Source organism: Gasterosteus aculeatus, chromosome 1 (genome assembly GCF_964276395.1).
Source record: "Gasterosteus aculeatus chromosome 1, fGasAcu3.hap1.1, whole genome shotgun sequence".
NCBI lineage: Eukaryota > Metazoa > Chordata > Actinopteri > Perciformes > Gasterosteidae > Gasterosteus > Gasterosteus aculeatus.
Genome location: NC_135688.1, coordinates 15,627,091 through 15,654,627, shown reverse-complemented (window position 1 = coordinate 15,654,627; position 27,537 = coordinate 15,627,091). Strand labels below are relative to the sequence as shown.

At 42.9% G+C, this 27,537-nt stretch overlaps 3 protein-coding genes and 1 long non-coding RNA gene across 17 annotated transcripts in view; 1 reads left to right on the top strand and 3 right to left on the bottom strand.

Annotated features, from left to right (window-relative positions):
* gab2 (GRB2-associated binding protein 2) overlaps positions 1-4,121 on the bottom strand; it is a 30,393-nt gene extending 26,272 nt beyond the window's left edge. The window contains exon 1 of the mRNA XM_040168570.2: positions 3,591-4,121. Within this exon, the coding sequence (XP_040024504.2) occupies positions 3,591-3,662 (72 nt within the window). The 5' untranslated portion in view covers positions 3,663-4,121. The remainder of the gene's footprint in view (positions 1-3,590) is intronic.
* Positions 4,122-4,709: 588 nt separating this feature from the next.
* On the bottom strand, positions 4,710-8,928 carry nars2 (asparaginyl-tRNA synthetase 2, mitochondrial). 2 transcript variants are annotated; one of them, XM_040168810.2, is made up of 14 exons: positions 8,564-8,928; positions 8,271-8,380; positions 8,044-8,164; positions 7,782-7,922; positions 7,628-7,708; positions 7,443-7,537; positions 7,176-7,308; positions 6,661-6,759; positions 6,498-6,535; positions 6,327-6,393; positions 6,081-6,218; positions 5,846-5,943; positions 5,007-5,033; positions 4,710-4,933 (listed from the first exon to the last, which is right to left on the bottom strand). In XM_040168810.2, exons 1-14 carry the CDS (start codon positions 8,729-8,731, stop codon positions 4,789-4,791), a joined length of 1,461 nt encoding a protein of 486 aa, XP_040024744.1. In that variant the 5' UTR covers positions 8,732-8,928; the 3' UTR covers positions 4,710-4,788. The 2 variants fall into 2 exon arrangements, with proteins under 2 accessions (XP_040024744.1, XP_077960027.1); XM_078103901.1 differs by having other exon boundaries at positions 6,081-6,393; positions 8,564-8,927.
* On the top strand, positions 8,054-14,529 carry LOC144409422 (uncharacterized). Its single transcript, XR_013467865.1, has 3 exons — positions 8,054-8,200; positions 12,480-12,533; positions 12,629-14,529. It is a non-coding gene; the product is annotated as an uncharacterized LOC144409422 (long non-coding RNA).
* A 7,160-nt stretch (positions 14,530-21,689) lies between these two features.
* tenm4 (teneurin transmembrane protein 4) overlaps positions 21,690-27,537 on the bottom strand; it is a 132,912-nt gene continuing 127,064 nt past the window's right edge. For 11 of the 13 annotated variants that reach the window (XM_078103875.1, XM_078103856.1, XM_078103866.1 and 8 more), the window contains one exon: positions 21,690-24,680. In XM_078103875.1, the coding sequence (XP_077960001.1) occupies positions 23,922-24,680 (759 nt within the window). In that variant the 3' untranslated portion in view covers positions 21,690-23,921. The remainder of the gene's footprint in view (positions 24,681-27,537) is intronic. The other 2 variants (XM_078103885.1, XM_078103880.1) reach the window with 1 other exon arrangement.

Here is a 27,537-nt window from a genome sequence, read left to right as displayed (position 1 = left end):
GGAACTTTATGAGAGTGCAGAAAGTAGGTTCAAACATTCCTACTCCTGGTCCAAATCACAAGGGAAAAATCAATGGGATGTAATTTCCTTCAGAGCAGCAAACTTTTCAGCTCAGCTGATAGAGGCCTGATGGGACATCCTGTAGGTACCAGCCAAAGGAAGTGGGACATCTGCTAGTGGTGCAATAATTACGTTTTGGGTAGAAAACATAGTCTAAACCAGAGTTCATGGCAAAGGAAAGGATATTATAACAAAGGTTCACACAAGGCCACCCGGAGATTTTCACAATGAATGTGAAAGAAATGGATGCGCTTGGGGCTGGAGGACAAAAGAGTTGAGGAAAGTGTCATTTTGAGTCAAACAAGTGTGAGCTTTGAGCAGAAAAAGGTTCTCCATATGAAAGGGATTCCGAGCATTAAAAGAGCAGCAATGTAAAGATGTAGCAGAGTGACGTCTCCCTCTGTGTGTGATGTTATCTGAGCTCCTCCTCGCTTTGTCGAGATAGCCGCGTGTGCTTCCACTGCACGAGAGCCGCCATGTCCACTCACCGCCGCTCTGCGTTGCGCTGGTACGGCAGTCAAAGCTGATAAACGTTGTCACCAGAGACGTCGGCGGTGCAAAAGTAGCACCAATACCCCCCCCACAGGTTAAACTCAAAAAGTTCCATCAGCACTTTTGCCATCATTTGCACCGTGCGGTTAGCGTGGTTAGCGTGGTCAGCGCCGTTAGCCGTTATCTGCCAGCTCAGCCGTCAACATCTCTCAGGGACGTCAACATCTCTGAGAGACTTCTGCTAAAACAGCTACGAAGTCGATCCAAAAAGTACTGTGTTAGTAGTTACGAACAAGACATACTTTAAGACGTTCCGTTTCCAGCTTCTTAAATGTGGGGACATGCTGCATGTTAGGATTAGCCATTTGAAGTCACCTTTGCGTCTGGGCAACTGGAATACTTATTTTCTGACCACAGGATGCTCAACGCATCAATGAAGTTAAAATAATAAACAGATGAACCGGCAATGTAAATTGATCACAAGGATCCCGTTTGGCGAGCGAAGCCCAGAACCGTGAACTAATCCTACTTTAATGCTGCAGTCACACAAAGCAACGGCCGTTTCGTATAGCCTCTAGGGCAAAGGCCCATTCGGGGGCTCTCAGATGAAGTGGAACAAGGAAAATGTCTGTGCGAGCGCTGGGTGTCTGTCAAAGCAGGAACTGGGAGGCGTCCTCTGTTGACCTCCGAGGGCAAGGACTTCCCAAAGCCCCTCTGCAAAACAAAAGCACACCCGGCAGCTGACAGTGGGACACAGGCGGCTGCTGCTCTGCTGTGCCGGGCCCTGAAAAACCTACGGACCCCCGCACCCCCCGGCCCTTGGTCCTTCTCCCGGATGTACCGTCCAGGGCAAGGCGGTAAAAACCCTTAGAAGGCGGCGGCAGTGGCAGAAAGCAGAAGCTATCACCTCGTCGATATGATCTGTCTGGAATGTGGCAATGCTCTACTGTATGTGAGCAGACATGTTTGTGATTACAGCGGCATGATCCCGACCTGGGAACAGGAGTCAGGCCGTTTACAGTATGACACGCCGCGTGTATGATTCACATTGTGATGAATCATTTTGGAGGAGTTTCTTATGCATGTGTCAACATTGGTTGTCCCGAAGGGATCGGATTACGGATTACAGGTCAAATATGAGGCGTTGTTGGGGTTTAAACTGATGAGGCATATTTGAACCTCAACAGAACGCCGCAAGAGGCACTGGATCGGTCAGTTGTTTTCATGTTCCATCTGCTTACTCTGGACATCATTCAACAAAAGCAACCAGGCCACACCCACCTGTGCTTAAAACACCGGCCACCTCTGGAGCCCTGTGCAGCACGGCGCTGTTGTAGAAAGAAGGAGTCACTGCCGAGAGTAATGGAGTTACAACAATTAGCAAACATTAAACCAGGACTAGATATGCTCGTTACTGAAGACGGGCGTGTTGTCTCCTGTCTCACTTCCCCCCCCTCCCCGAGTTGCACCCGGGCTTCAACGCTTCAACTGCCACAAGTGTGTTTGCTCCCTGGTTTTGCATGCTATTTGCATGACCCGTGGCACTGGCACCAGTTTTTACTCCCGCCTAAACCTGTATCTTTGACTTAACCACTTTTGAGAGGTCACATAAATGCTATGACAAATCATTCCAACAACTAACTACTGATTAACAAAACACGGGACCCATCCGGTTAAGGAAGGACTTGGCCGTAGAAGCGGTGGAATATTCACAGGACAAGGGTTGTTGAGGATTAAAACATGTTTCCCTTTGTTGCAAATAATCTCCTAAAAGGAAAAAGAAACCGCGGCGCTCAATGCGATAGTCACAGCTCTGAAACACCTCGGCTCATTCCGATATAATGATCAAGCCACCGCGTTTCTTGGAAAACACACCTACGGGTTGGAATGTCTGCCAGTATCTGAATATGTCCCTCTCCATTACAACGTCAACTATGTCAGATGACAGCAATACTGTTGAGTAAATGGCCCCGATTGTCCAGAGCCTGACTTTAAGTGGAAGGAATTTGAGATGGACCGATTATCACATTCACAAGTCTGCATGCTCTGGACACTCCATCTCATGACACTGTTTTCTGGCTGAAACTGTGTGTGTGTTTATAGGTTATTGCTCAGGGTGAGAAGCATGGTGAGAAAGCCTGGGAGGCTGAACCCTGCTCTCCTGCCTGAGGCTTTTATTATGCCTTTTTCCCGTTGTTTATACAGTACTGCTATGAACCAAGCGAGTTTTCTTCCTCTGTGCCACTGCAGCTGCCGTTCCATACGGACCACGGTGGTCTCTGTGTAAACATTAGCCAGCTTTAAGTGGAAGACAATGAGGAAATGACAGGACAATGGAGGTGAGGTGGAGAGGGGGGGGGGTTACGTTTGAGGACATTCAAGGATGGATTTCCAGATGAAAACAAGGGAGAGAGATGACATCATGGCGAAGTCAGCTTAGTTAAGAAGGCGGAGAAGGCCCGGTAGTGCAGCACCACACATAAACAGCGGACAGCTGTATTTATGGGAGATTGTCTCACGGTTCTATCTTCCTCCATAAATCCTATTATGGGTTTTGTTGCCCTTCCCCTTTGCCCCGGCACCCAGCAGGAGGCTACGGCGGCTTCTGGCCCACGAAGACAGGATGCTCCATTAGACCTTACCTCATCATGATCGGATAAAGCCAAATGGCAGTTTGTGCCTGGGACCTATCTAGTCAACACCATAGACAGCTGCTAGGTATTACACAGGCTTACCTCAGTGTTGGCCCCTACAGTGTTGGGGGGGGGACATGTCGAACCGGGCAACTGCCTTTTTTCATTTATGTAAAACATACATTTATAGCTTCAAATGCTTTTTTTCAGAACCTCTAACAACACGTGGTGCCTCCTGCGGGTTATTAAAAAGAGAGAAGCGGTCCACAAGGTGGGGGTCGAGGTGCACCTGCTGCAATGGGACTCTCAGTTTGACCCAACTTATCGGAGATGCAGACGTGCAGAGCACAACAGCACGATTATTCCAGACGCAGAGAAAACTACGCCAAAGTGCAATTGACTTACATATCTTCTGAGCTTTTTCTCCGGCGGGGACTTCCTCAGCCAGCCCTGGAAGATGATTTCACCGCCGCTCATGTTCGTCAGCGTGTGTTGTTTCCTCTCGCACCGCACCGCCGCTGTCACTGAGAGCACATGACGGCTCCTCGAGGCTCCTCAAGGCGCTGCCCGTTCAAAGTGCAGACCGCGTCGAGGTCCCACTGGCGCAGTCCGCTCCCCCCATTTGATTACAAAAAATATATATATGTATATATATATATATATATATATATATATATATATATATATATATATATATATATATATATATATATGTAGGTAATAGTCAAAGTGCGTCTGGCCGGAGACGTTTCCCGGTGCGCAATAAACCAGCGCGCAAAACGGGAGGAGACGGAACAACAACAAAAAAAAAAAGAAGCGCAACTCGACTCTCGGGGAAATTACGCACGACCAGCTGACGGGGAGCCGCGGGCAAACTCAACCGACGCGGGGTGAGGAAGTATCGTAGAGTGCCTGCAGTTTGTTTTCCCAAGTCACACCACGCCCACCGAGCCCAGCGAGGGATGGGCCGCGCTGGGATGAACAGGATGGAGGAACCGCTCCGGACACCAAGTCGACTCCAAACACCAGTGTTAATAATAATAATGGAGGAACTGTACAATATATATATATATATATATATATATATTCAACCTGAGCAAACGTTAACGTATTTCTGATTTATTCCAAATACGAAGACGCCTCTGATTTCGGTGTTATTAAAACACGCATTATACGCCTCGCCGCAGCGCAGTATTCATTAAAGCTTAATATAATGTGGGGACTTTCTTTGTGCTGGTATTTTGCGCGCCTTGGAAATAACAAACTCAATAATAAAGTAAATGTGTGCTGTGAGTAAGTTATTTCCATTTTCTCCATTGGATGGAATGGGGAAACGCACCATCTGGTGGCAAATTTAAATACTTTGAAAACTGACATTGGTTTTAAATATGAAAGTCGATACAGGCAAATAAATACATTAATGAAACTAAACAATATCTTGAGGAGTGTTTAATACTAATACGTGGATGAGTGAAACTCCCTCTCAGATATGGTTGTCGGAGTTTGCCAAAAAATCAATAAACGTGATGAATAGAATATTTATTGCATTTTTCACAGAGAGCAAATACAGAATTCAACATTTCTACTCGGCCTGAATTGGGTTTTATAGAGGGCAAGAATGGGAAAATCTGGGGAACGCAATCACATCTTTGATGTTGTCGACACCGAGGATGCATTGCAAAAATCGCTCAAATCCCATTCCAAAGCCTCCATGAGGGACGGAGCCAAAACGCCTCAGATCCAGATACCTGCAAATACATTCAAATAAGTTAAAATCAGGGTGCAAGGATGGGTCTTATAAATAATATTTTTTCTTCTTACCAGCTGTAGGTGTCTTCTAATCCAGCCCTGGAAAAGTAGGATGATTCATGTAAGAGCCTCACAACACAAACTCAAAAGGCTACAATAAATCCACTACAAAATTAGTTTCCTATATTGATCAAAAATAAGAATACTTTATTTTCAGATTTGGTCCCAATTGACTAAATGAGGGTTACAAACAGGGGCTGATGTACTATTAATATTACACTAGCAGCAGTATCATTCAGGAGATGGTTCTGATATACCCCTTTTCCACCAACAAGAACCAGGTGCTGGTTCGGAGCCAGAGCTAGAGCCGGTTCGGAGTTGGTTCAACTGACGAGCCTCCAAAGAACCGGTTTGCTTTTCCACAGGCTAAAGAGCCAGCGCAGAGCCAAGTCCTACGCCACAGTAACGTCTCATCTTTCCCCGCAGCGTTAGAGCGGCGGGGCCAAGCACAAACACATCATCAACAACAATGGCGGACGTTGCGTTGCATTTTTTAGAATAGTAGACAGGAGAATTTTCACCGGAAAATGGGGGCCCGCTTTCATGGGGCGGTTTCTGTACAGACTTCACAATACCTAAATACGCATCCCCTGCCTCGTCTTTATGGGAAACTGCCAAACGAATGAATAGTAGATGCAGCTTAAACTGAAGAATTTGGATTTCGTAAGTTTCTATATTTCCCTGCCCACTGTTGCTCTGCGAGGTCGTGAGAGAAAACAGATTTCTATTTTAAAAAGCCACTGCGGCAATTGTTGGATCCCATTAAGTAAAATAAAAATAAACTTTAATATTTGAGCAGATTTTTTACAGCTGTAGTATATTGGCATTGGCCCTGGAGTTTGTTCTCTTACTCTCCCAGCCGAGCCTTCAGCAGATCCAGCCTCTCCTCTCTCAGCGAGCCCCCACACAGCTCTCCAACACCCGGCACCAGAAGATCCACTGCAGCCGCCTGCGCACAAAAGACAGTCGGGGGTCAAGAGAGACAAGCAAAACGCCGGGATAACCCGCAAGGCACCACGAGGAAAGGAAACAAGGCGTTAAATCATTGATTTAGTGAGCGTTCTTTACGGTGGGACGACGTCTTACCGTGTGCTCGGGATGGTCGAGGTTGTCTCTTGCATAAAAGGGCTTGAGATCATAAGGATAATCAGTGACAAAGACCGGAATGTTGCCGCAGTGTTTCACCAGGTGCTTCTCGTGCTCTGTCTGGAGGTCACAACCCCACTGTAGAAATGAAGAGCCACGGTCGATGTTGTGGGATAATAGTATTAGCGGGGAAACGTACAGTAGAGATAGATATCCATCTGGTGGTGAATTGATAAAAAATCTTACATCTGTTGGGAAGGCAAATTTCTGGGAACTTTGGTTTAGGATGTCAATGGCTTCACTGTAGGTCAACCTAAAAGTGCATTGTGATAGTGTCATTAAAGTCCTTTCACACTTTAATCAGCTGACAAACATTCCATTTCTTATTTCTTTCAGTTTAGAAAAGTAGTGACTTACACAGGAAATCTGTTCTTCAGCATAGCGTCCACAGTGTCCTTAGAGGGAATGGACACGCAATAGGAGAAAAGAAAAAGCAAGTTGGAACATTGAATTCACCCTTATTTGTGGCCGGTTGGCATGAGGAGTCGGGTTATGCACCAAAGTGTCCTTGAGGACTCACCCTGTGTCCAGGAGTCACATGCTTGTGAAACAAATCCACGTCCTCGGCACAGTGAGCCAAGACATGCTCAGTGGCGGACCTGAACATGTCCTCCATGACCTAAGGAGCCGGTTTAATAATTAAATATTTTAGTGGCAAACTGCGCATAGGGGGAACCTTTTATAGTCACATAGAGAAAGTGCAAAATGTTCAGCACACAGGAGTTGATGTGGTGGGACAATCAGACCACTTCATCCCAGACCCTCATGTGCAAACGACTCGCCGGTCGGTGATGTTTGCATTTTGTCAGATGTCGTCGACGAGCTTTAATGTTATATAGTTTCTTCTTTGCCGGACAAAATGTGAACTACAACTATGTAAAGCAATTTTGAGTAAGAATGAAAGTACAAAGAACAGCAAACATTTGGTTCATAGTCTAGCACAGGGGAATTTATTTCATCCCATAGTTACCATTGTGCTACTTTGATCGATATTGCAGAGCAGCATTGTGTTTGTAGGTCAATAACACAGTGTACCTTGGTGAGATCCTCTAAGGACTGTGTGAAGGAGACCTCGGCCTCCACCATGTAAAACTCTGCCAGGTGGCGTCTGCTTTGGGAGTTCTCTGCGCGAAAAGTTGGCCCGAATGTGTAGACTCTGGAAAAAGCCCTGGAAGAGGAGGAGTGAAAATGCATCATTAAACCAGTGTCTTACTTTCTAATGCAGAACCTACAAGTAGGAGATTACTTTTTTTTTTATGTCCACATGATCACTAGAAGACTAATTCATGTAGTTGATCTCACCCTGACATCACTTCCAGATGGAGCTGACCAGAGACCGTCAGGAAAGCCGGAACAGAGAAAAACTTCTCACCTTCTTCATTGTTTGGGCTGGACGGCTGTGGTAGAAGAACAGGTTCCGAGGTATCAAAGAATGGAATTGATTCTTATCAATATATCAGAGCTTTGATTGACAGTAACACACTCACCTCAACCTGAAAGAGTTCCCCAGCCCCTTCACAGTCGTTTGAGGTAATGACCGGAGTGTGAATCTGCACAAAGCCATTTTCCTGAGAAAAAATAAATAAATTAAAAAATACATAAGTCTGACTGCGCATTAAAAACTCTTCCACTGATGCTCACCTTGAAATACGAGTGAACCGCTGTAGTGGCCTCACTTCGTATTCTCAACAGGGAGCTAAAAGCATTTGTTCTACACCTGAGGTGCGGGAACTGGCGAATATACTCAAGGCTGTGCCTCTCTTTTATTTTGAAGGGAAAATCCTGAAACAACAATTCAAAGCAGTATTAGTAAATGAAATGCCATTTGATGGCCACATTACAAAGTTAGAACATAAAGGCAAAGATAGCACAGTCTCAGCTAAGAAACTTGTTTTTTTCTTACCACAGGGTCACAATCTCCAACTACGTGGATACGGTCTGCTTCCAGTTCAAACGGCTGTCTTTGGCGTGGGCTTTTCCGAAGAGTACCCGTGACTTCAACAGCACTACCAAGTGTGAGCAATCTTAATTTGACAGAGAAAAAGAAGGGACGAGAGTCAGTGAGTAATTTTTTTTATGTGCATCCTTCATACCTAAAAAAGGATTATGTAGAGGAAATAAAGTGCTCACGGGTCATCCAACTCTGAGCTGGCGACGACCTGCAATGACTGCAGGGAGCTCCCATCGTTCACGTGGAGAAAGAGATTTGCCTTCTGAGGTCTAACAGACCGAACCCATCCCTAAGGCACAGAAACCAGTCAGATACACCTCGCTGTTCCCTCTGCCAATACAGAAATACATGTTTTCTTTTTTGCATGTAATGCTCATGAAACCAGATGTTGGCGACTTGAGAATTCATTTATTCATAAGTGACGATAGATAAACATTAGCTTAGCTGCATGCTAGCAGGCGCGGAGTGTCACCTGCACTTTGACATTCGCTCCCAGTTTAGCTCCTGAAACTGCTTCTGACACTCGCAGTGTGGCTGGCGTCTTCTGGCAATAACGTCGGATACTAAACGATGTTCCCCGAGTTAGCGTTGCTGCTGTGGTCGTCGCAACAGAAAGCGTTTTAGCAGCAGACTGAAACATCGTGACAAAGGCCGAGAAAGAAAAGCCGCTACAAACACGACACGTTGCGACAATTTGAAGATGTAATAAACGACATTTTCAACGGTATACTTTTCGTTTTACTCTTAACGTGACATTCACGTTGTGTCGGACAGTAACACTTCCTGTTTGGGTATTCCATCGTTCGCCTTGGTGGGTCACGTGGTTTTCATTATCCAATGAGGGGACGACCTCTAACGGCCAGTGGCGCTGGGTAGTGTAGTTCTCCCAACAGGAGTCTAAATGCCATTTTAGGATTTCGGGATTGTACTTTCCTTTCTTTATGTAAATGTTAATGATATTAAACTTTGCTGTAGACACTTCACAAGAACGCATTCTTCAATAAAAATATAACAAAAGTAAATAGCATGAGGGTTGTCAAGGGAAGAGCACTCTTTACTTTAGAATTACTATTAAGATTACTCACCTATTCACCAAAAGCAACTGATTGAATACAATTCAAATACGTGGAAAGTATACAAAATCCAGAGGGGAAAATCTACAAAAAGTGTAAATAGGAGATTAAACATTTATGTTCTCCACTCTGTAAGAAGCATTTCCATTTTAATGTCCCAGTCATTTTCTATCTGCAGAAAAGGGGAATAATGACAAGTTGTTGTTTTTTTGTTGATGCACAACATCTTTAGAACCACTGGCCACATTATAATCACACAAAAGACTGTGAACCAAAGTTATTTCACAAGCAGGGTAAAATCCGAAATATATTTCCAACACCAAAGTGTAACACGTGTGGAGTGATTCAATAGTGTAATGAAGCAAACAGAGCAGCCATCGCAGCCACATGGAAATCCTCTTTAATCTTACATGATGTATCTGCCGTCAGTTTCAGGCCCTTTTGGGCGTAAACCTCGTTAATCCAATACCCACATTGGCAACTGGGTCTATTTCCACCATTTGCTGCTGAACTAAATCAGATCATGCCAGCAATGTAATAAGATGCCATAGACAATTACTCACCTGGACTTGCCTGTCAGATCTGGAGCCCCTGGTCTGGGCCTGCCAGCAAACACAGAGCTGGGTGTCTCCACCTCCGGCTGCTTATGACACATCATCATTAAACCCAACATGATGCATTTGAAAAGTCAGCAGGGTCATTGATATTAATTATCTCCAGCATGGATGGAGCAATTATGCACATGCTTTGTCTTAATGGGGAGCAGAACAAGTCCATTTTCCGATTCATTGACGTAGGGTCCAAACTATGAAATGGGATTTGTTGAGGTCATGATGTCCGCATACGGTATGTTTCTGAGTCTTTATAGCAAAATTGAAACACGGTGACCTTAAGACTGGATGGAAAACAACAATTAATTTATATTTAGTTTGCTGGAAGTAGAAGACAACAATAGTAACAACAAAAACAAAAATAAAAATAATATTATTATAACTAACTCAAGAAAATCTATAAATGTCAGTATTAATAGAGTAATATACTCCGAAAATTCTCTCTCCTCCTACACAACAATGTGCAATATCTTGCATCACCATAAGGTAGTGCTGTAGCTCTACGGCACTTCCACTTCTTCCTCCAACTCCTACTGCACCTATTGCAGATTTATTCATTTACCCCTGAGTTGCCTCCAATATATTATTCATTTGCAGCTTCAAGGTCTACTGAAATGGAAACAAGCTGGCATTGTTATGTTCTCTTTGCAGTTCTATCAAGAATAATGCAAAGGCCCTGCTGGCTTTCATCGACATCTGATGGTCTAGAACAGCGAATTCAGGTTGCACCCAGCAACTGTTTCCTACGCATCAGTAGGAACAGCAAAGTTGAGATACCCCCCAGTGTTTATCCGTAACAAGATTTGTAATCCCCCCCCCACTTCCTAACACATTCCGTGAAAACCTTCATATGGGGGTGATACCTGATGGCATGTCGCATGTATTTATATATTTGCGCAGACACACATCGGCCCTCAAAAACCAGCAGGGAATGTATGCAGGAAACAAGGGGAGACAGTTTGTTCTGTACGAAACTAAACAGAAAAAAACAACCACAGTAGACTTGTATCCTGTTAAACTCTCCCCATGATAAATAAAAAGGTTATATAAGTCAAATGGTGCTTCCGGTGGGAAATATGTCTCTGCGGTCTTGAAGCCTCTACAGGTAGAGGGGTTGTCTGGCAGCGGCCTGACAATCTCATTTGGGCTTAACAACTTGTTAAAATCAATACACGATTAGTCAGCAAAACAAAGGACTCTGCTGTAAAAGCTTGGATCTCAAAGGATCACTCAACCCAAAGGGCAAGTGCGCCCTCTGCTCTCAGCAGGCCGGCCTGTCCACCCTATCGACAGCGTCTCCTGCCCCTTCCTTCCGACGGGCCTTCATCAGCACCTCCAAATATTCTGAATTCTCAAATGGAAGGGTGCATTGATTTTATGTAACATGGCTCGTTAAGTGCTGATTAGACCATTATAGTGATGTGATTTCAGGGAATGTGTCTGGGTGACACGGCGACCAAGCACAGATCAAAAGGAACTAACAACCCTTTCTGGTGGAGGTTCGGGCCGCTGCATCGCTTCACCTGCTACGGCTCTCCGGTTCCTACCAGCGAACGGTGTTGGCGTCGGCTCGTATCTAATGGACCGGCTTCAGAAGTCAGCAATTTAGAAGAAATAGCCTTTTAAGAGTGCTAAAGATACTTACTGTTTGGAAAAGACAGTGTTCAGCCATCAGTTTCAGAGGCTGCGTTTGGAAAAATTTGAATTAGCGTGTTTGTTGGGAAATACTAAACCGATTGGTTAATGAATCAATTACCAGGACTTCAATGATCAACTATTTTGATGATTGATGATGATTGTTAAAGAACAGTTGTTATCTATAGTTTGAGCATTTCTGTCGATAAAACAAAACAAGCAATTTTAAAAGAGACCTTTTCGGGAGGGACTTGACAAAAATTGCACCACTAATTGACAGAAAATAGTGTTTGCAGCCGTAATTTGTGCAGGCTAATATTCAGAGCACTAGGAACTGGTGCCATCCCCTTGAGGTTGTCCTCTTTGGCTACAGGTGTAATTATTATATTCATCATATGTTTCCGTCATTTTGTAATGGATAATAGTTTTACCGATTTTTTAAATGCCATTTCCTACCACTTTTGTGTAGTTTAGCGCACAATTAAAGTCCTTCAAAAGTGAGCATGCTGTTCTTTGAAGTGTTCTCTAAAGTCTTGTTGTGAAGGAAATCGGTACTCTAGCCTCCTGGTTGAAGGAAGTTATATTTCTGATTTCACTTTTACTGCTTGACCTGTTTCTTTTTTCACAGCAATGCTTTCTGTACGATATTGTTGCACTGACTCACAGCGCGGCTCTCAAATCAGTACCCAACATTCATCCAGTGTGTAAGGAAAGGCGAGGCAATTCCATTTATATAGCACATTTGAGCAAAAAGGCCATTCAAATTGCTTCACATGAAACCATAAAAAATATCAAAACATAAAGCAAGGAGATTTACAAGCTGTTAACAACTCCGAGAAAAACAGTCATTAAAATGTTTAAAAAAAGGTTTAGATACTGAAAATAAAATTTGCAGTGTAGTTTTTTGAAATTTCGAAATGCAGAGATGGTCAATTAAAGGCAGCAGCAAACCGAAAGGTCCTTAATCTGGATTTAAAAGGGCTGAGGGACTCGGTAGACCTGCAGCTTTCTGAGACTTTGTTCCAGATATGTGGAGCAGAAAAACTAAACGCTGCTTCTCCATGTTTAGTTTTAGAAAATGGACCAGTCCCAGACGACCTAAGGATTCGTGGCGGTTCATAAGGTATCAGCAGATCAGAAATGTACTTTGGCCCTTAACCATTCAGTGCTTTATAAACCAATAGCAGGATGACAGGAATTCAATTCTTTGTTTGACAGGAAGCCAGGGAAAAGACCTGAGGACTGGAGTGATGTGATCCACTTTGCTGGTCCTAGGGAGGACTCGAGCTGCAGCGCTCAGCTGCAGCTTTCTGATTGACTTTTTGCAGAGACATGTAAAATCACCGTTACAGTAGTCGAGTCTACTGAAGATCAATGCATGGACGTTTTTCCACATCTGGTTGAGACATAAGTCCTCCAATCCTTGATATATTCCTACCTACGCCTGCATTTTTTGCTTGGTTTGTGGTTTTTAACATCAGTGAGAAAAGCTCACCGCTGACTTTCAATTGTTCATCCTTGTTACCCAAAACAATTACTTCTGTTTTATCTGTGGTTCATTTTGTGTAATTGTTTAATCTAATTTGTTTAATTTATATGTTCAATGCATTTAACCAGCCCGTGTATTGGATTGTAGTGCCCTTGTGATATAGTTTTGCAGATTTGTGTATCACCTGTTAAACTATAATGACACACTTTGTTGTTTTCCATAATCTGAGCTAATAGAAGCATGTAGATGTTGAACAGAAGGAGCCCCTGTATTGAACCTTGGGGAACACCATTCTGCCATTGTCTTTGTTTTAGTGGATCTCGCTATAAAGCTTAACTGGAGCAGTTTCAGTACTGTGGTGCGGAAGTTGTTTAGCTATTGAAAAACAGTTTTTTCAATTATTTTACTTAAAATATCAGGTTTGATATTGTTGCGGCGTCTAAATTGGCCTTTCTTTTGAGTGGTTTAATAACAGCAGTTTTTAGGCCTTGTGGGAAGACACCTGAGAGGAGGGATGTGTTAACAATTTGAGGGAGATCAGTGGTCATGCAGTAATATTTTTAAGTGTGTTGGGAGAATATCTAAGCAGCAGGAGGATGACTTCACATATTGTATAGTGTCATCAAAGTCTGTATGGTTGATTAAATTATTATCTAGGAAGCATCCCCTGCACTGAGGAAATAGTTGTGCCATGAGAAGCATTAACAAAAAAAATCACAGCTTAAAAAGGTAACAAAAGTTTGGCACTTGAGCTTATGCAGTAAGTATGCAAAGTCAATCGCTCCCAAGATGTATAATAATAATATATAATGACAAATAGAAAAGAAGCAACAAAAACCTATTGTACCTAATCACACAGTGTTATTCTCACCCACACGCACACAGGCCACAGTCAATTCTTTCTCATCCATATTGCTGTGTGGGCTTTGCCTAATTTCCCCAGATTCTTTAATTTAACTTCCAATGAGGATAGAGCTACCTCATCCTCATTTACAGAATAATTTGCACATAATATTGTAAATGCTAACTCTCAATTGTGATTCAGAAATTCCAGTTATATCTAGGTCACCCCAGATGAATGTGGAAATCATTGCCTTACCTTGTGCAGGGTACAGTACGCCTCTGCGGGGAGACTTAGATAGGACATGCAGCTTTTGTTGCATAATTATCTTGACTACATAATGAAAGACATATAAATCTCTATGCATATGTATATATGGGTCGGATCGCCCACAGACGACTTTGAAAACTTTCACCGCATATTGTAATTTTCTCATCACGATATCCTGATGTCATATATTTCCTGTAGAGTTATGAAAGGAAAAAACGCCTGCCGTGGGATTTTTCATGATCTATAGCTCTTCCAGGACATGTTTAGCTGCATACCATTCCAACTGCTGTGAACTCACAGAGTTTACCTCATCTGCTCCATATTTATGGTTATTACCTCCTCCGGAGGGAGTAGGCATTTGTATATGTCTGTCCATCCGCTTTGGAGTCTGCTTGTCTGTCTCTGTATGTGGGTTTATAAAACTACCGGCCAAATAATCAAAGCCTCGGAACATTATGCAGCCTTTGAGCCAAGAATGAAAGTAAAATGATCAATAGTTCTTAAACAGGCAACTACAAATGAGCAGTGAGTGTTGTTCTTTTCTATTTGTGTGGGTATTCTTTCACAGGCCAATTATTAATGCGCCCCTCCCACACTGATTTATTTAATTTCCCTCCCCTGTAAGCAGGAACAATCTGATGATGAGTGAATAACTGGTTTTATCCCAAATGCCAAAACACTACTGCAGCCGAGCAAAAATCACAGCTCAGTCTTGACACACTAAGCGATTTGTGTTGGGAAACAGCAGTTTGACATTGACTCCTCTATAGGCAAGAATATCCGAGACATGTACATCTAATCACAAAGGTCAGACTGCTGAAGTAACTGATGCAATACACCTGGGGCAGTTCACTGTCTGTTTTCCGAGGTAGTTTGCAACGTTAGATAATGTTCTATACAGTGTTATAACACATATGGCTCGCACTGGAACACGCATGTCTGTCCTTCCCACCGCCAACTGTCCTCAAATATATCATTAAATCACAGGAGGAAGCAATCTCTACTATTTTTGCTTCCTTCCAAAACCAATAATCCCCTTTGGTAGATGCAAGCAATCGCTGTCTCAGCAGACGTCCAGCTATAAATCTATGAGTAATTACTTTAGTTTGTCCAGACACACCAACTACCCTCTAATTAGCCAAACAATGAATGGTAATGTCTTGGGTATCCATGTGGGCTTTTCAGTTACACTCGCTCACTGCATCAAACTGAAGATGTGGGTATTCAACCAAAGTATTCTCTATTTTTCACTGCATTTAGGAAAACAAAGGCTTGCGCCCATATGTTGCGTTAATTATAGAACAATTAAGTCCAGCCAGAACCATCCCTCGTAATTAAGGGGCCATCTTTTCACATCTACAGTACAAAGGAGATGCACATTGTGCAGAAAATAATCACAAAAGATTGGACCGATGTATTCCCCAGGCAGAGAATAATTCTAAAAACAAAATTATTTAAAAATGATTTCTATTGTCACAGCACAGCACTGCCCTCCAGCTGCATCTAATTGATTTATTCCTGCAGTCAATTCCTATTCAATCACCTTTGTTGTACAAAAACAGAGAGGTTGAAATATCATCAATTCTTATTTGATAAAACAAAAGCTTTGGCGCTATAGCTGAGACACTGTTACTCCTGTAGCTTTATGTCACGATGAAGAGATGGTGTCTTGTTTGCTCAGCGAAGTTTGTATTCTGTGAAAAGATGTAGAGCTGTGGTAAGTTGCCTCCACCTCCTTCCATGTAGGATTTTTCCTGCCGATTTTTTGTTGTTTTTGACAGCATCCCTGTGTGCCTAATGAAAGCTTCACATCACTTATCAAAAGGGAGAGCTATTACTGATTTCCTTTTCCAAGGCTTGACTACGAAAATCAGTGCTACTACATTGCACTGTATTGGAAAGATGAAAATAGTGTTTTTCATGTCTACAAATGCAGTGCAGTAGTGGTGGAAGCCGAGGGGTGCGCATTAGAATAGTAATCTTTCCTCTGCCACAATGATTGCACATGCACTGGTCTGAGGCTTATTGACAATTTACAATGAATGTGCACATCAAGAACATGCATAAAAACTCAGGCCAGGAGGGACGGTAGAAACCTGAGTCATCCCATTAAAGGGTTTTTGCATGCGTCTTCCTCTTTCACATCTAAAACGACGTTCAGCGTGTCACACAACGACGGTATTCCAGCTTTCCCCACGAGATCTTTCAAATAGAATGTGACTTTGAAAAGCTGGGGTTAAATATTTATTTTCCCTCGACAGCAATCGTCATTGTGTTTTGACGTTTTGCCGGCGGTGTGTGTCAGCGAGAGTTTGCCTGTGGAAGAGGGCGTGTTGAGGGGGGAGCTGGGTTTTCTACACGTGAAGAAAGTTGGAGAAAAATGAAAGAAAACCAGTTCCCTCAGTGAAAATGCCAACTTTAAAGCAGTTGGACTGGCAGGCTTATGTGTATGGGTAAATGAAACAGGAGGCCGGTCGTGTCACAATCCAAATGCACAACGTTGAAATCCATTCCCCGAGGTTAATCTACATAATAATACACGTAATAGGCCCAAAGGTTCTGTAACCCAAATAATTCTGTCACTGTTTTCAGGCTTTGTAGTTCAAACTGGAAACACGCAGCGGCAGGATTCAAATGAGGATGAAGAAAACAAACCCCACTGCTATATTTCCGTCTCTGCTTCTCATCACTGCTGCTAATGTTCATCATATTCTATCACATGATTGCAATTCCTTGTTGAGTGGTTCCACGCCAGGACATTCGTGGCTTTCAGGTTGGCAAGGCAGTTGCTAAACAGCTGTCGGACACCGGATAGATATTGTGTCTAAGTAATGTCAATGCCAATAAGAATATGCCTGTGGCAATGAGCACTTTGGGGATTTTGTCCCACACCAGAAGGGGGTTGAGGGAGGGAACAACAAACCTTATCCCTCTTTGTCTCTGGTGTAAATAGGTCTTTCACACACTATGAATAGCAAAAGAATTCCAGGAGTAATACGATTTGAACCATGACGACAGGTAACGTGAAAGATTTGAGAGTTTGAGAGTCAGGGTATAATTTTGTGTTTTGTCTGGACACTTAACAGACTGTCACACGTATAGAACCACCGCCAGTGTCAAACTAGCACGAGCTGATCTCAGCTGCAAAGTATTGTGGGTGACATTCAGAACAATTGTAAATCACATTCTTGCTCATTCTAACCAACTAAATAGTGTCCGTGCTGGATGCAAAGAGGGCTCAGAGAGTTCAGACGGAGGAACATCCTTACATCAATTTAACCTTATGGCCAAAATAAAGCTGACTAATTGAAAGAAAACAGAACCTTTTCCACTGCTCTATGCTGCTTAAATATGGCCTGCTGTTAAATACCTTGCGGCAGGGGAAGCTTATTAAATATACATATGCCCTGTTTCAACCCCGGCAACGCAGAATCTCCTGTGAGGACGAATCTTATCGTTACGGCTCCTCTTTGCCTTCGTCTGTGATTAACGTCTTCCCTCTTTCATCCCCTTCTCACCTGATGGAGGGAGGCACCGCCGTAGATGCTTTTTAAGCGTCTTGTTTCGTATCATGGAGAGTTCAGGGTAACAATTTACAATTGGAAAGATCTTTCCGCGTCATCCATCATGCAATTCATCGCCGCTGTCGTGCTGAACATTGACGGCAGCTCCTGACTGATCATCACTGGCACCGATGTCATAGACAGAAATAAACAACACCTATTTTTGTTATGTTTTTTCCATGGACTTAAAGTGCTACATGATAAGCTGTCCTAAGACATTAAGCATTAGCTAACCTTTCAGTCAACCCGAACACTTCCAGACACTTGGTTTAGAATGCGTGCTGATCTTTGGCAATGAACAAATTTGACCTTAGGAATAATTAGCCTAATAAAAGCATTAGATATGCTGTCAATATGATTTGCATAATGTGCAAAGGCAGGTTCACTTCTGAATGCAAGCGGTGTGTCCGAGAGACTTAAAAATGCTGCAGTGACATTTCTCTGGGTCCTTTGTTCACACCTGTCAGGGGAAATGTGATGGGAGACGGCAGCTGCAGCTGCGGCTTCCGCCTCCAGTGAGTCCATCAAGACCTCTTAAAGACCCTGCTGGAGTGCTGCACACATCAGCCGCACGCACACATGCACTCGCAGTATGTATTTCTGAAAATCCCCCAAAAGATTTCCACCTTCAGGATTCATTTCTTACAGCGCCCCTTCCAGTATTTTACACGAGAGAGAGAGAGAGAGAGAGAAAGAGAAAGAGAGAGAGAGAGAGAGAGAGAGAGAAAAAAAAACTGATGTGTCTCAATGAACAATGAAAAAATTATAATAATTTTATACATCTCACATTTTATGTAAAAATGGCTTTTGAACGACTTCTCAAAAGAGGTGAAAAAATGCAGATTGTGACCAGTGTTGGGCAAGTTACTGAAAATGAGTATTTAGTTACAGTTACTAGTTACTTATTTTAAAGGTAATTGAATTACTTACCAGTTACTGTGTATCAAAAGTAATTAGTTACTCTGGAAAGTTACTTTTATGTCTGCTTTTTAAATGTAATGAATATAAACAGTACTGAACAGTCAAACACAATAAACATATTTTTTAGACCTATTTATTGTAATCAACAGGGCAACAGGCCTTCAAATCAAGCAATAGTACAAAAGTCCTTTTTAATACTTAATACAAAATAACTGTTTCAGGCCTTTGCCTGAAGGCAACTGACTCGACACTTGACAGGGTGCATCTCATCTTCAACATGCCGAGCAATCAATCTATTCAGCTCTGCCCGGTTTATCGGCTGCACTGCGGTCCGTGTAAAGTGGAGCCTTGGTTGTTTGCGTGGAGCGACGCCTGCAGCATCCGCGGGGCTGCGGTCCTTCGTCATGAGCGACGCGATGCTGTTTACATGAACGTACGGCGACTATTCTGTGACACACAACGTTTGATGGCCACAACTATTTTGTGCTGACAGGCAGCTATTTACTTACTATTTGCCGGCCCTCCGCTTCGCGTCACAAGAGTAACGCGAGTAACGAACTCATTTCAATTTCAGTAATTGTATACAATTACACCAAGTATTTTTTGAAATAAATTAACACAGTAACTGCGTTAATTTATTTAAAAAAATACTTCGTTACATGCTCGTTACCGCTAAAAGTAGTGGAATTACAGTAATGCGTTACTTTGTAACGCGTTACTCCCAACACTGATTGTGACCCTATATGTAGATGTACAGTAACAGTCTGTTGGTGCAGTAAGTATCAGCTCTCATAAGAAACACTGAACCTTTGATCGTGCAGAGGTCATAAAGGTCACGTTGCTCTACAATGGAGCAGTACAGGCTCTCTCACAGGGCTCTTAGTGTAGGAGTCCCTCTTTTGGAATATAATCCCTCTCGTATTACAAGCACACAGCATTGTACTGCTTAAGGTGCTGGTGCTGCACATTATCCGTTTCCCCTTTGCATGTCAGTTGTATGAGAGGCGACGATGGCCTTTGTGTGACCCACGGAAATATGACTTTTTGCATCCCCTCGCTTTTCATTTCCAAAGGCTCGCACTTCCCTGAGTGCTTCTGTTTCCGCTGTGTTTTGTCATCACGGTGAGCATTCAAATGAGACCTGAATCTTGAAGAATATTCAGCCTCACTTCTCTCTATGAGGCCAGTTGGTTCACCATTCCTTGCCCCATTAGCTTTTATGATTGGTCCATCATTTGCATAACTGTTGGAGAGGGAAACATGGACCTGCAGGATTTAAGACAGAATCTAAGGGCTGTCCTATTCATTTAAGCATATGGTGTTATCAGGCTACACAACAGATGTGGACCATCAAAGCAACCGGTTATTTTATGGCTGTTGGAAAAACTCAAACAAGTGCAGCCAGCTTGGATTGTTACAATTTGTGGAAGCTGTGTGGCAATAGGGATTTATTTGTAAACTGATTTTAAGTAAAATAAATGCAGCAACAGGGAATATAATGACTAAGCCTGAAATTGACAGACAGAGGAGAACAAGCGATAACAGGTGTTTTATTTCAGACTTTACTTTCAGGCTACATACAGGATTCATTGAGGGGATGGATGGATGGGTTCTCAGCAGGAATAAGCCTTTTTTTTGCTGATTTTAGCAGCAAATACCCGTGCCAGTGTTTATCCAACACTCAGAGTGTTAAAATGATCAGTGAGGGGGAAACTGAAAGCAAGGGGAAGATAACTGTTCACATAGGACGCATCACAGGTAAGGGGAAATAGTTTGTCTTTTTTCTAGTTTCACCTTTCAAGCCGGTCAGATGTTAAATCCTGGTACAAACACAGCATGTTTGTTATACACGTGTCGTGCTTTGATACCAGTGAACCACCCATTTTCTTTTAACTCTGTGGCTCATACTGTCTTCTTCGGCCTCATTTCCACCACTCAGTGATGCAGCATCACAGAATGGACAGGTCTCAAAAAAACACAAAGCTGGTCAAAAAAACATATTGTGGTTCACTATTTTGCGTACAGTATTTATCCGTAAATGACACCGTTAATGATTGTAACGTAGGTATCGGCTTTGTGTGAATGGCTGTCAAAGCTCCGTACCCAAAATCTAAAATAGTAGTAGACCTGCATGTAATCATCAGCTTCTTTTTAGAAGCTCCCTGCATAACTCCCCCTCTGCAGTAGAGTTGAAGTTATTGGAATAATTCTACAAAAAGACTATATTCCTCCGGGCTAAAGGATATTTTGCCTCTCTGCAGCAGAATTGCTTCTGCGCAGAATCCCTGCCTTAAGGACTTCCTGTTCCTTATAAGAAATCCTCTTTACAGGAGGCACGTGGGCCTCGAGGCTCAGGTCGTCTCAAGAGCCACCTATTTGAAATTTGCTTTCAGCAAAACTCAAACTGACTAAAGCAAATGTTAGGACGCCGTGGTTTCCAACAAACACGTGTCTGCCAAGCATGAAGATCAGCGGCAGTGGAGAGGAACAAATAAGAATACTGTCTGTCTGCTTAGGTAAAACAGGCCACCGCACTCTCTTCTGGGCACCGAGCTCAGCTCTGCCTGCAGTGAGTGTAAATGTTCCAGGCTCCCTGGACGCCACCACATACTGGCAGCTAACTCCCGAGCCACCCCGCCTGCTAACAGGATTAGCCCCAGAGCGCCACTTGTTTCGACAAAGTTATCAAGTTGAAAAACACACAGTCTCCTGTTGGCTTTTGTAACGTCACGGATTGGTCCTCGACTTCGACAGGTTAATTAATAGTCAGGTTTTGCACAGCATCCCTTGGGGTGATAATGAATTACGTTACGTTTACATTTACTGTTGAGATTTGGTTATCTGTTTTATGTGCTGCTGATCAAGCCATATGCTCACTCCAAGAGAGAATTGAATTTAAGATCCTTTACAGTGGATGTCTGACTAACTAATTGCACATGGTGCAGTATTACATTATCATTATTGCATCAAATTAAACTCAAAAGTCTTATGAAATGAATTGTGGGGAGAATGTATGTATAATAAAACGTCCCTCACTTTTAAGCTGAAAACATTCATGTCAAAATCTACAGTAGTGTGGCAATTAAGTGATTATAACACAATCTATATGATGATATACATAACTCATGTTTCCTTTTGAGATGAGGCAGTAAACGGTGTATAGAATATACAGTATATATAATAAAAGACCAGAAATAAACACAAAATATTCCCTTTATTTTTTTTTCTACCTTAAGACTACACAGGGTCACTGATGTAGCTCTAAGAGGTATCTACATTTGCAATTTATTTACAGCTTACTTGGATGTCTTTATATTTACAGGGTCAAAGAGAAGCGCTACAAACACAGTGTTGAGAACAAACCTAAACTCAAAATGAGTCCAAAACTTTAGAAAAAGATACAGTTTTATGACGCAACAGTTCTCAGTGCAATATTCCACAATGCAAATATCCTTCATTCATATAATGTTGCACATACATATATATTTTCTTGGAAACAAAAATTCACTGAATCAACCAGCAGCAGAAGAAAAATAAGCGTGTACTGTTTGCTTTAACATTTTTACAGATTGAGACACTCAAGTGTGCTCCCACCAGCCCTACACACACACACGCACACACACACAAACGGCTCCATCTTTTGATGGACAAATGATAAGGTAAGTCAAGAGTGTGCAGTGGCTTGGCAGTGTCCAAAAAGTCCAAAGTCCAAATAGTCCCGATTCGTCTTTCGAGTTTTGACAAAATTACGTTTTCCAATGAACAGAATTGTCCTTTGCAGTCTCCACTGTGGAGGACGCAGACATACGGGAGCTAGAATATGTCCACGTGGGTTATTTCCAAGGTTGCCGAGTGTAGACGACCTTTAGTCTGTAAACGGGAAGTAGTACACCTACAGGACTAATGCATTTCAGCCAGCCGCAAGACAGAGAGGACCGCTATTCCGTAGAATGAAAGCACTTTCGATGCTGACCTGCGGGCAGCCCTTAGGGCAAAGGCAATTTGTATCTTTCATCTCACCCACAACACAATGCAAAGCCTATCTATCAATCCATTTATCTATCTCAGCAGCCAAAATGTTAATGCAGTATTTATCACTGATGAGATTGATTATTCAACCGTATTTTTAATCTCGATCAACAAATGAAAAATGTCATCCCAAGCTGTATTTGTTTAGATGTTGTTGTGAGGAATACTGACTAAAGCAAGTTAAACAAACACTGGCTTTCAAATGCAACAGAGACCAATAAAAATGTAGTCTAATGAAAAACACAAAAATTCATTTAACTAAACCACCTTTAAGTTCCAGTTTATTTCATGTGTTGAAACACCCTTGATTATTGTTCAAGTACAACAATTAACAATAAAAGGGACTATTGTTCACATTTTTTTAAATTCACATTTGTTATACTGTTAATCCATACAGCTATTCATAAAACAAAACTAAAATGTATCTCAAAGCCATTCATGTAAAATACCTTTTGTTGTTGTTAATACAGACATTGATTCCACAGTATTTTCTCACAGGCTCTTCTGCTATTTTCAGAATTGAGTGTGTTCGACCACGGCCAAATAAAAGGGAGCAGGGAACAAATTATAGATTGCTTTTCTTGCTTTGAAAAAAAAAATTCCAGTTGAAATCAAATTACAATTAAGAAAAAAAAGTGACCTTATTGTTGGCTCGACCATAAAATGTAGTCTTCATTAAGCAGTTTTGCTAATCTTGTAGTTCATGAAGAAGGGCATCAACATGCACAGTCAGGGTGCACCGAAGCCTTCTCAGCTAAGACCACAGATGAGTATCAACCCTCCTCTTTAAACCAAAAGAATCACATCACACAAAATGAAAGTGCTTCGACAAGTTCAGCCGGGGTTTTGATGAAGGGCTCTACCACCAACAGAAATCTCTCTCATTATTTATGGATGACTGGGGCTATGAGGGTTTCGAGTATAAAAAATAAGTGATTAAAAGAGAAGGAATCTCCTTGGCTGAGGTGCGGACAAGGCAGAATGGAGCGAGCTTGTGAATAACAAACTGCAGGTCTGGCAGCAGTGAGCCAGTGAGCATAATGCATTACCAATACTCCTCTTGGATTTCTTTGAACAGAACCACCAGCAGGGATGAGGAAATGGAGTCACAAAAAGAAGTCACAGACGTCGCACATTTGTCATCCTCTAGCAGCCGCACTTGGAGGGCAAAGACTGGTAAAGAACCTCCAAAAGGAGAAGGGCCCTCGTCCATTAATACAGTGCAACTTTTTTTTCTTCTTTTTTTTTTTTAAACAGTATATTAAAAACAAAGTTGAGCACGGTCAAAGAAAAAAAAAAAAAAAAAATCCCCAAAAAAAGGTCATGTACACAACTGTCTTTGGCAAGAAGTCCCATGTCCTACATCGGAGTCCGTCACTCGAGAGCCTCGTGTTCATGTCACCTTCGGCCCATTTCGCTCTGTCTCATGAAATGAATGTTGTTGACACTGTCTGCCAGCTGAGGGTACTGGTCGACCGACACCACGTAGTACCCGTCGTAGCCCTGCACCTTCCCCGAGCCGAGCAGCTGCTGCTTCTCCCCCTCGGTCCAGGTTCGCGAGCCCTCCTCTCCATCCCTCAGTCTCTGGCGCTCCCGGGCCCAGGCCTGGGCGACAGATCTCTGGCGGGCCAGCTCCAACACGCGGGCTTTCTCCTCGTCCACGCTGCTGCCGTAACGGGTATTCAAGCACAGTGCGCCGTATTGTAGCTGGATGTCCGTGATGCGCCTAGTCCTGCCGTTGAGGACAGTGTTCACTTGTGACACCGTCACGTTGACGCCGGTCTCCAGCGTGCGCCGGCCCACCGTCATGCCGATGAGGGACAGGTCTCCCTCCACCGAGCCCAGTTTGACGAAGTTGTGCGTGTCCATTCCGGCGATGGTGAAGTGGAGATCTTCGAGGTAGAACGCGTCGTTCAGCACTGCGGCCATGCGGCGCCCGTCCTCGTTGGCTAAGCTGATGATGTCGGTGCTGATGCGGCCCTCTCGGATCGCAAACTTCACGCCCTTGCCGAAGATGGAGCCGCCGGAGGCAAAGACCTTCTTGTCCTCTGTCTGAGGACATCCTGCACTTTTAGATCTGTAGATCTGGCCAAAGCGCTCCAGCTTGACAAAGGCCTTCAGCTGCCTCTGAACCTCACACTGAACGCCCAGCAGAGACTGCAAAACAAAGAAGACGCTGTTTAGTCACGCAGCCCCCGCAGCATTAATATAGACAGTGAGAAAGAGTCACACCATTTCCATCAATCGCTACTTTTGAAGATATTCCGCTTGGTATTCATGAGAACTTCTGATTACCTCACAACTTGGCTCGTAACCTTTATCCTAGATTGCATAGAGACTAAACATCTTCCCTTTCCGATATGTGTGACTGAATGAGTATGATTCAAAAACTTGAATGAATGAAATCCACAAAAAAAAAGTAAATCCAAACAAAACATTATCTGGGTCTAATATACACTGTAAAGAAAAGGAAAAAAACCAAGTCATCAACCAAATCCAAATAAGTGTTATAACTGGAATTAGAACAATATCAAATGGCATCAAAATTTGTTCAAGAAACAGTTTAAAGGTTTACAAATACAAGATTACAGGAAAGAAAATATCCCATTCATATCCATTCTTATTTGATTTAACATCTTGAGTACATAATGTATATATATATATATATATATATATATATATATATATATATATATATATATATATATATATATATATATATATATGTATCATTCCTTTGGGGATCAAAGCCTTGTATGGACACCGAACATTCCCTAGAGCCCAAATTAATACTTGTCCTAATACTACTTGACAAGAGTCAGTCCTTAGGGAGAAAAGAGCCGTTCAAATGAGGCGAGAGATATGAAATGGAAGCGGGCCAGCGAGACAGTCGCCTGCACGCATCTGAGCGGCAAGAAAAAGGCTCTCAGAGACTGTTCCTTCCTGCCATCGTGCAACACGAGAGGCTGTGAGCGTCTCGAGGAGTCAACCAGTCACATCCAAAGTCCTCTGCTTGACAGTCTCTAATTGTGTCTCGGGGTTCGAGCTGTGTGGGGGGGCGGAGGCTGAGGAGTGTGGGGGCAGGTTGGCAGTGACTAGCACATTGCTCTTTGACTGCGCGTCAGATCTCGCATAAAGAGGCGGGGGGGAGACGGGTACGGCGGCAGCTGTGCTATCGGACCCCTCGGGAGAGCCGGCCTGGGGGGAAACTTCACACTATGCCACTCCATGTTTGTTTATTGGTCAACAGTGTGAGTCGGTCAGCTGTCCCAGCAGCGGTCGGGGAAGGGACACACACACACACACACACACACACACACACACACACACTCCTAGAGAGGCATCATTCACGTAGCATGGTGTGTACTCAGCCTCCAGCAAAACCCAGAACGAGAGATCAAGCCCGGTGCAACACAAGCCTCATCTGTCATCTGCCCCCCCCCCCCCCACGCGCCCCTCCCACGGCCCTTTTTCAATCGCTGCACAGATTCAGCTGCATGGCAAAATGGGGGCTTAAAAGAAAAGAGATAGAAAGGCAGGAATGGCGGGGGTACATGATACACCTGCATGTGTAGTTTTAAAGCTATATCCCTGCTTCAAAGAATCCTACATTTAATTAGGCTCTTCTGGCCATCTGTAGAGAGGATCAGCTTGGCATTTAGCAGCTCAGTTCACAATTTAGAAGCAGGATTCCTAGATAAGAAAATCATGTCCCGGCTCGCACACAGGGTAAAGAAGCATTATCTCTTCTCTTTCCTCACACATCATTTACAGTATTTACTCCAGAGCTCAGCTAAAGATAGGGCTCCCTAACAAACGGGAATAAAACCTTCAAATCTAGTATAAATTTGCTATTTAAAGCATCGGCTACGTGGTTCACAGTCCATCAGAGGGTGTTCTTGAATATATGCTGGAAGGGCTGCATTTCCAGACAAAACAGAAGCTTGCAATGTTAATTGCACAATGCACTCATTTAATTGTAGTCCTTCTATGAAGAATGCTTCCAAGAAAGTGATGATAAAAAATTAATTTAAATCTCTTATTATGGTTCAGGATATTTCAAAAAAACGGTTGTTTCCTTTGGAATTAAGCATATTAAGTAATTCAGAAAAAACTGAAATTGATTGTTGATTAGTTTGTCTGTCCAATGTAGTCAGAATTGCAACTCCATCTCTGCAAAAAGAAGACTGTTGCATTCGCTATTTTTCATCAACTGCACGATTCCATCCATCCGTATCTACTCTCAGGTATTGGAAACTGGAAACAGCTGGGATGTCATTGGAGTCAATTACAGCTTTCCCCGGCTGCGGCTCCTTTGTAGATTGGTACCTTGAGTGAGTTCAGAGAATCTCAGTGGTGTGTCAAGCACAAGCAGCAACTATGAGTCAGTCCCAGGGAGCTTTGATGGTGACGCTCAATAATGCTCAATGTAGACATAACTGGGTTATTATGGTTCTACACTTCATATATGATTTGTATGATAATTGCATTCTGGAATGCTTAGGGCAACTGGATTTTCTTTATATGGATATAAAGACCATCAATGCACCTATTAAAGGGCTGTTTTGGCCAACAACTACTTGACAAAAACAATAATGCAAAATAAATGAACAAAGAAGTAATAATGTATGTAAAAATTACAGTAAAACCCATCTATTTATGTCCAAAGATACAGACAGAAATAACTAGTGAAATGCTTAAGGGAATGAAAGAGAACAGAATTGTTTTGTGTTTGAAATAGTCCAATAGTATACAATGTGACATTAGCTCCACATTGTTGCTGTTTCTATTTATTACGTTAGGTTGGTGCGCCATTATGGTTGGTTGGCCAGATCTGAGTCCATGGATTTAGAAAATCTTGTGTTCTGTCTCACCGGCAGCTTTCAGGGCTCACACATGTTCAATAACAAACACTCACTGTGGTGAGGTAGCAGCCAGAGTGTCACTCAACATGACCCCCCCCCCCGCGCCTTGACGTGTGGCATTTACTCGCCTGAGCGGTAACCGAACCCAA

Bases quoted from the DNA above. Each gene is read 5' to 3' on its own strand.
- nars2 (XM_078103901.1), bottom strand. From the start codon at position 8,731: ATGTTTCAGTCTGCTGCTAAAACGCTTTCTGTTGCGACGACCACAGCA. The intron at 7,309-7,442 runs GTGAGATCAACT...CTCCTCTTCCAG, and splicing joins CATCTGGAAGTGATGTCAGG to GGCTTTTTCCAGAGTCTACA. The intron at 5,034-5,845 runs GTAAGAGAACAA...CTACTTTTCCAG, and splicing joins CTGAAGGCTCGGCTGGGAGA to GGCTGGATTAGAAGACACCT.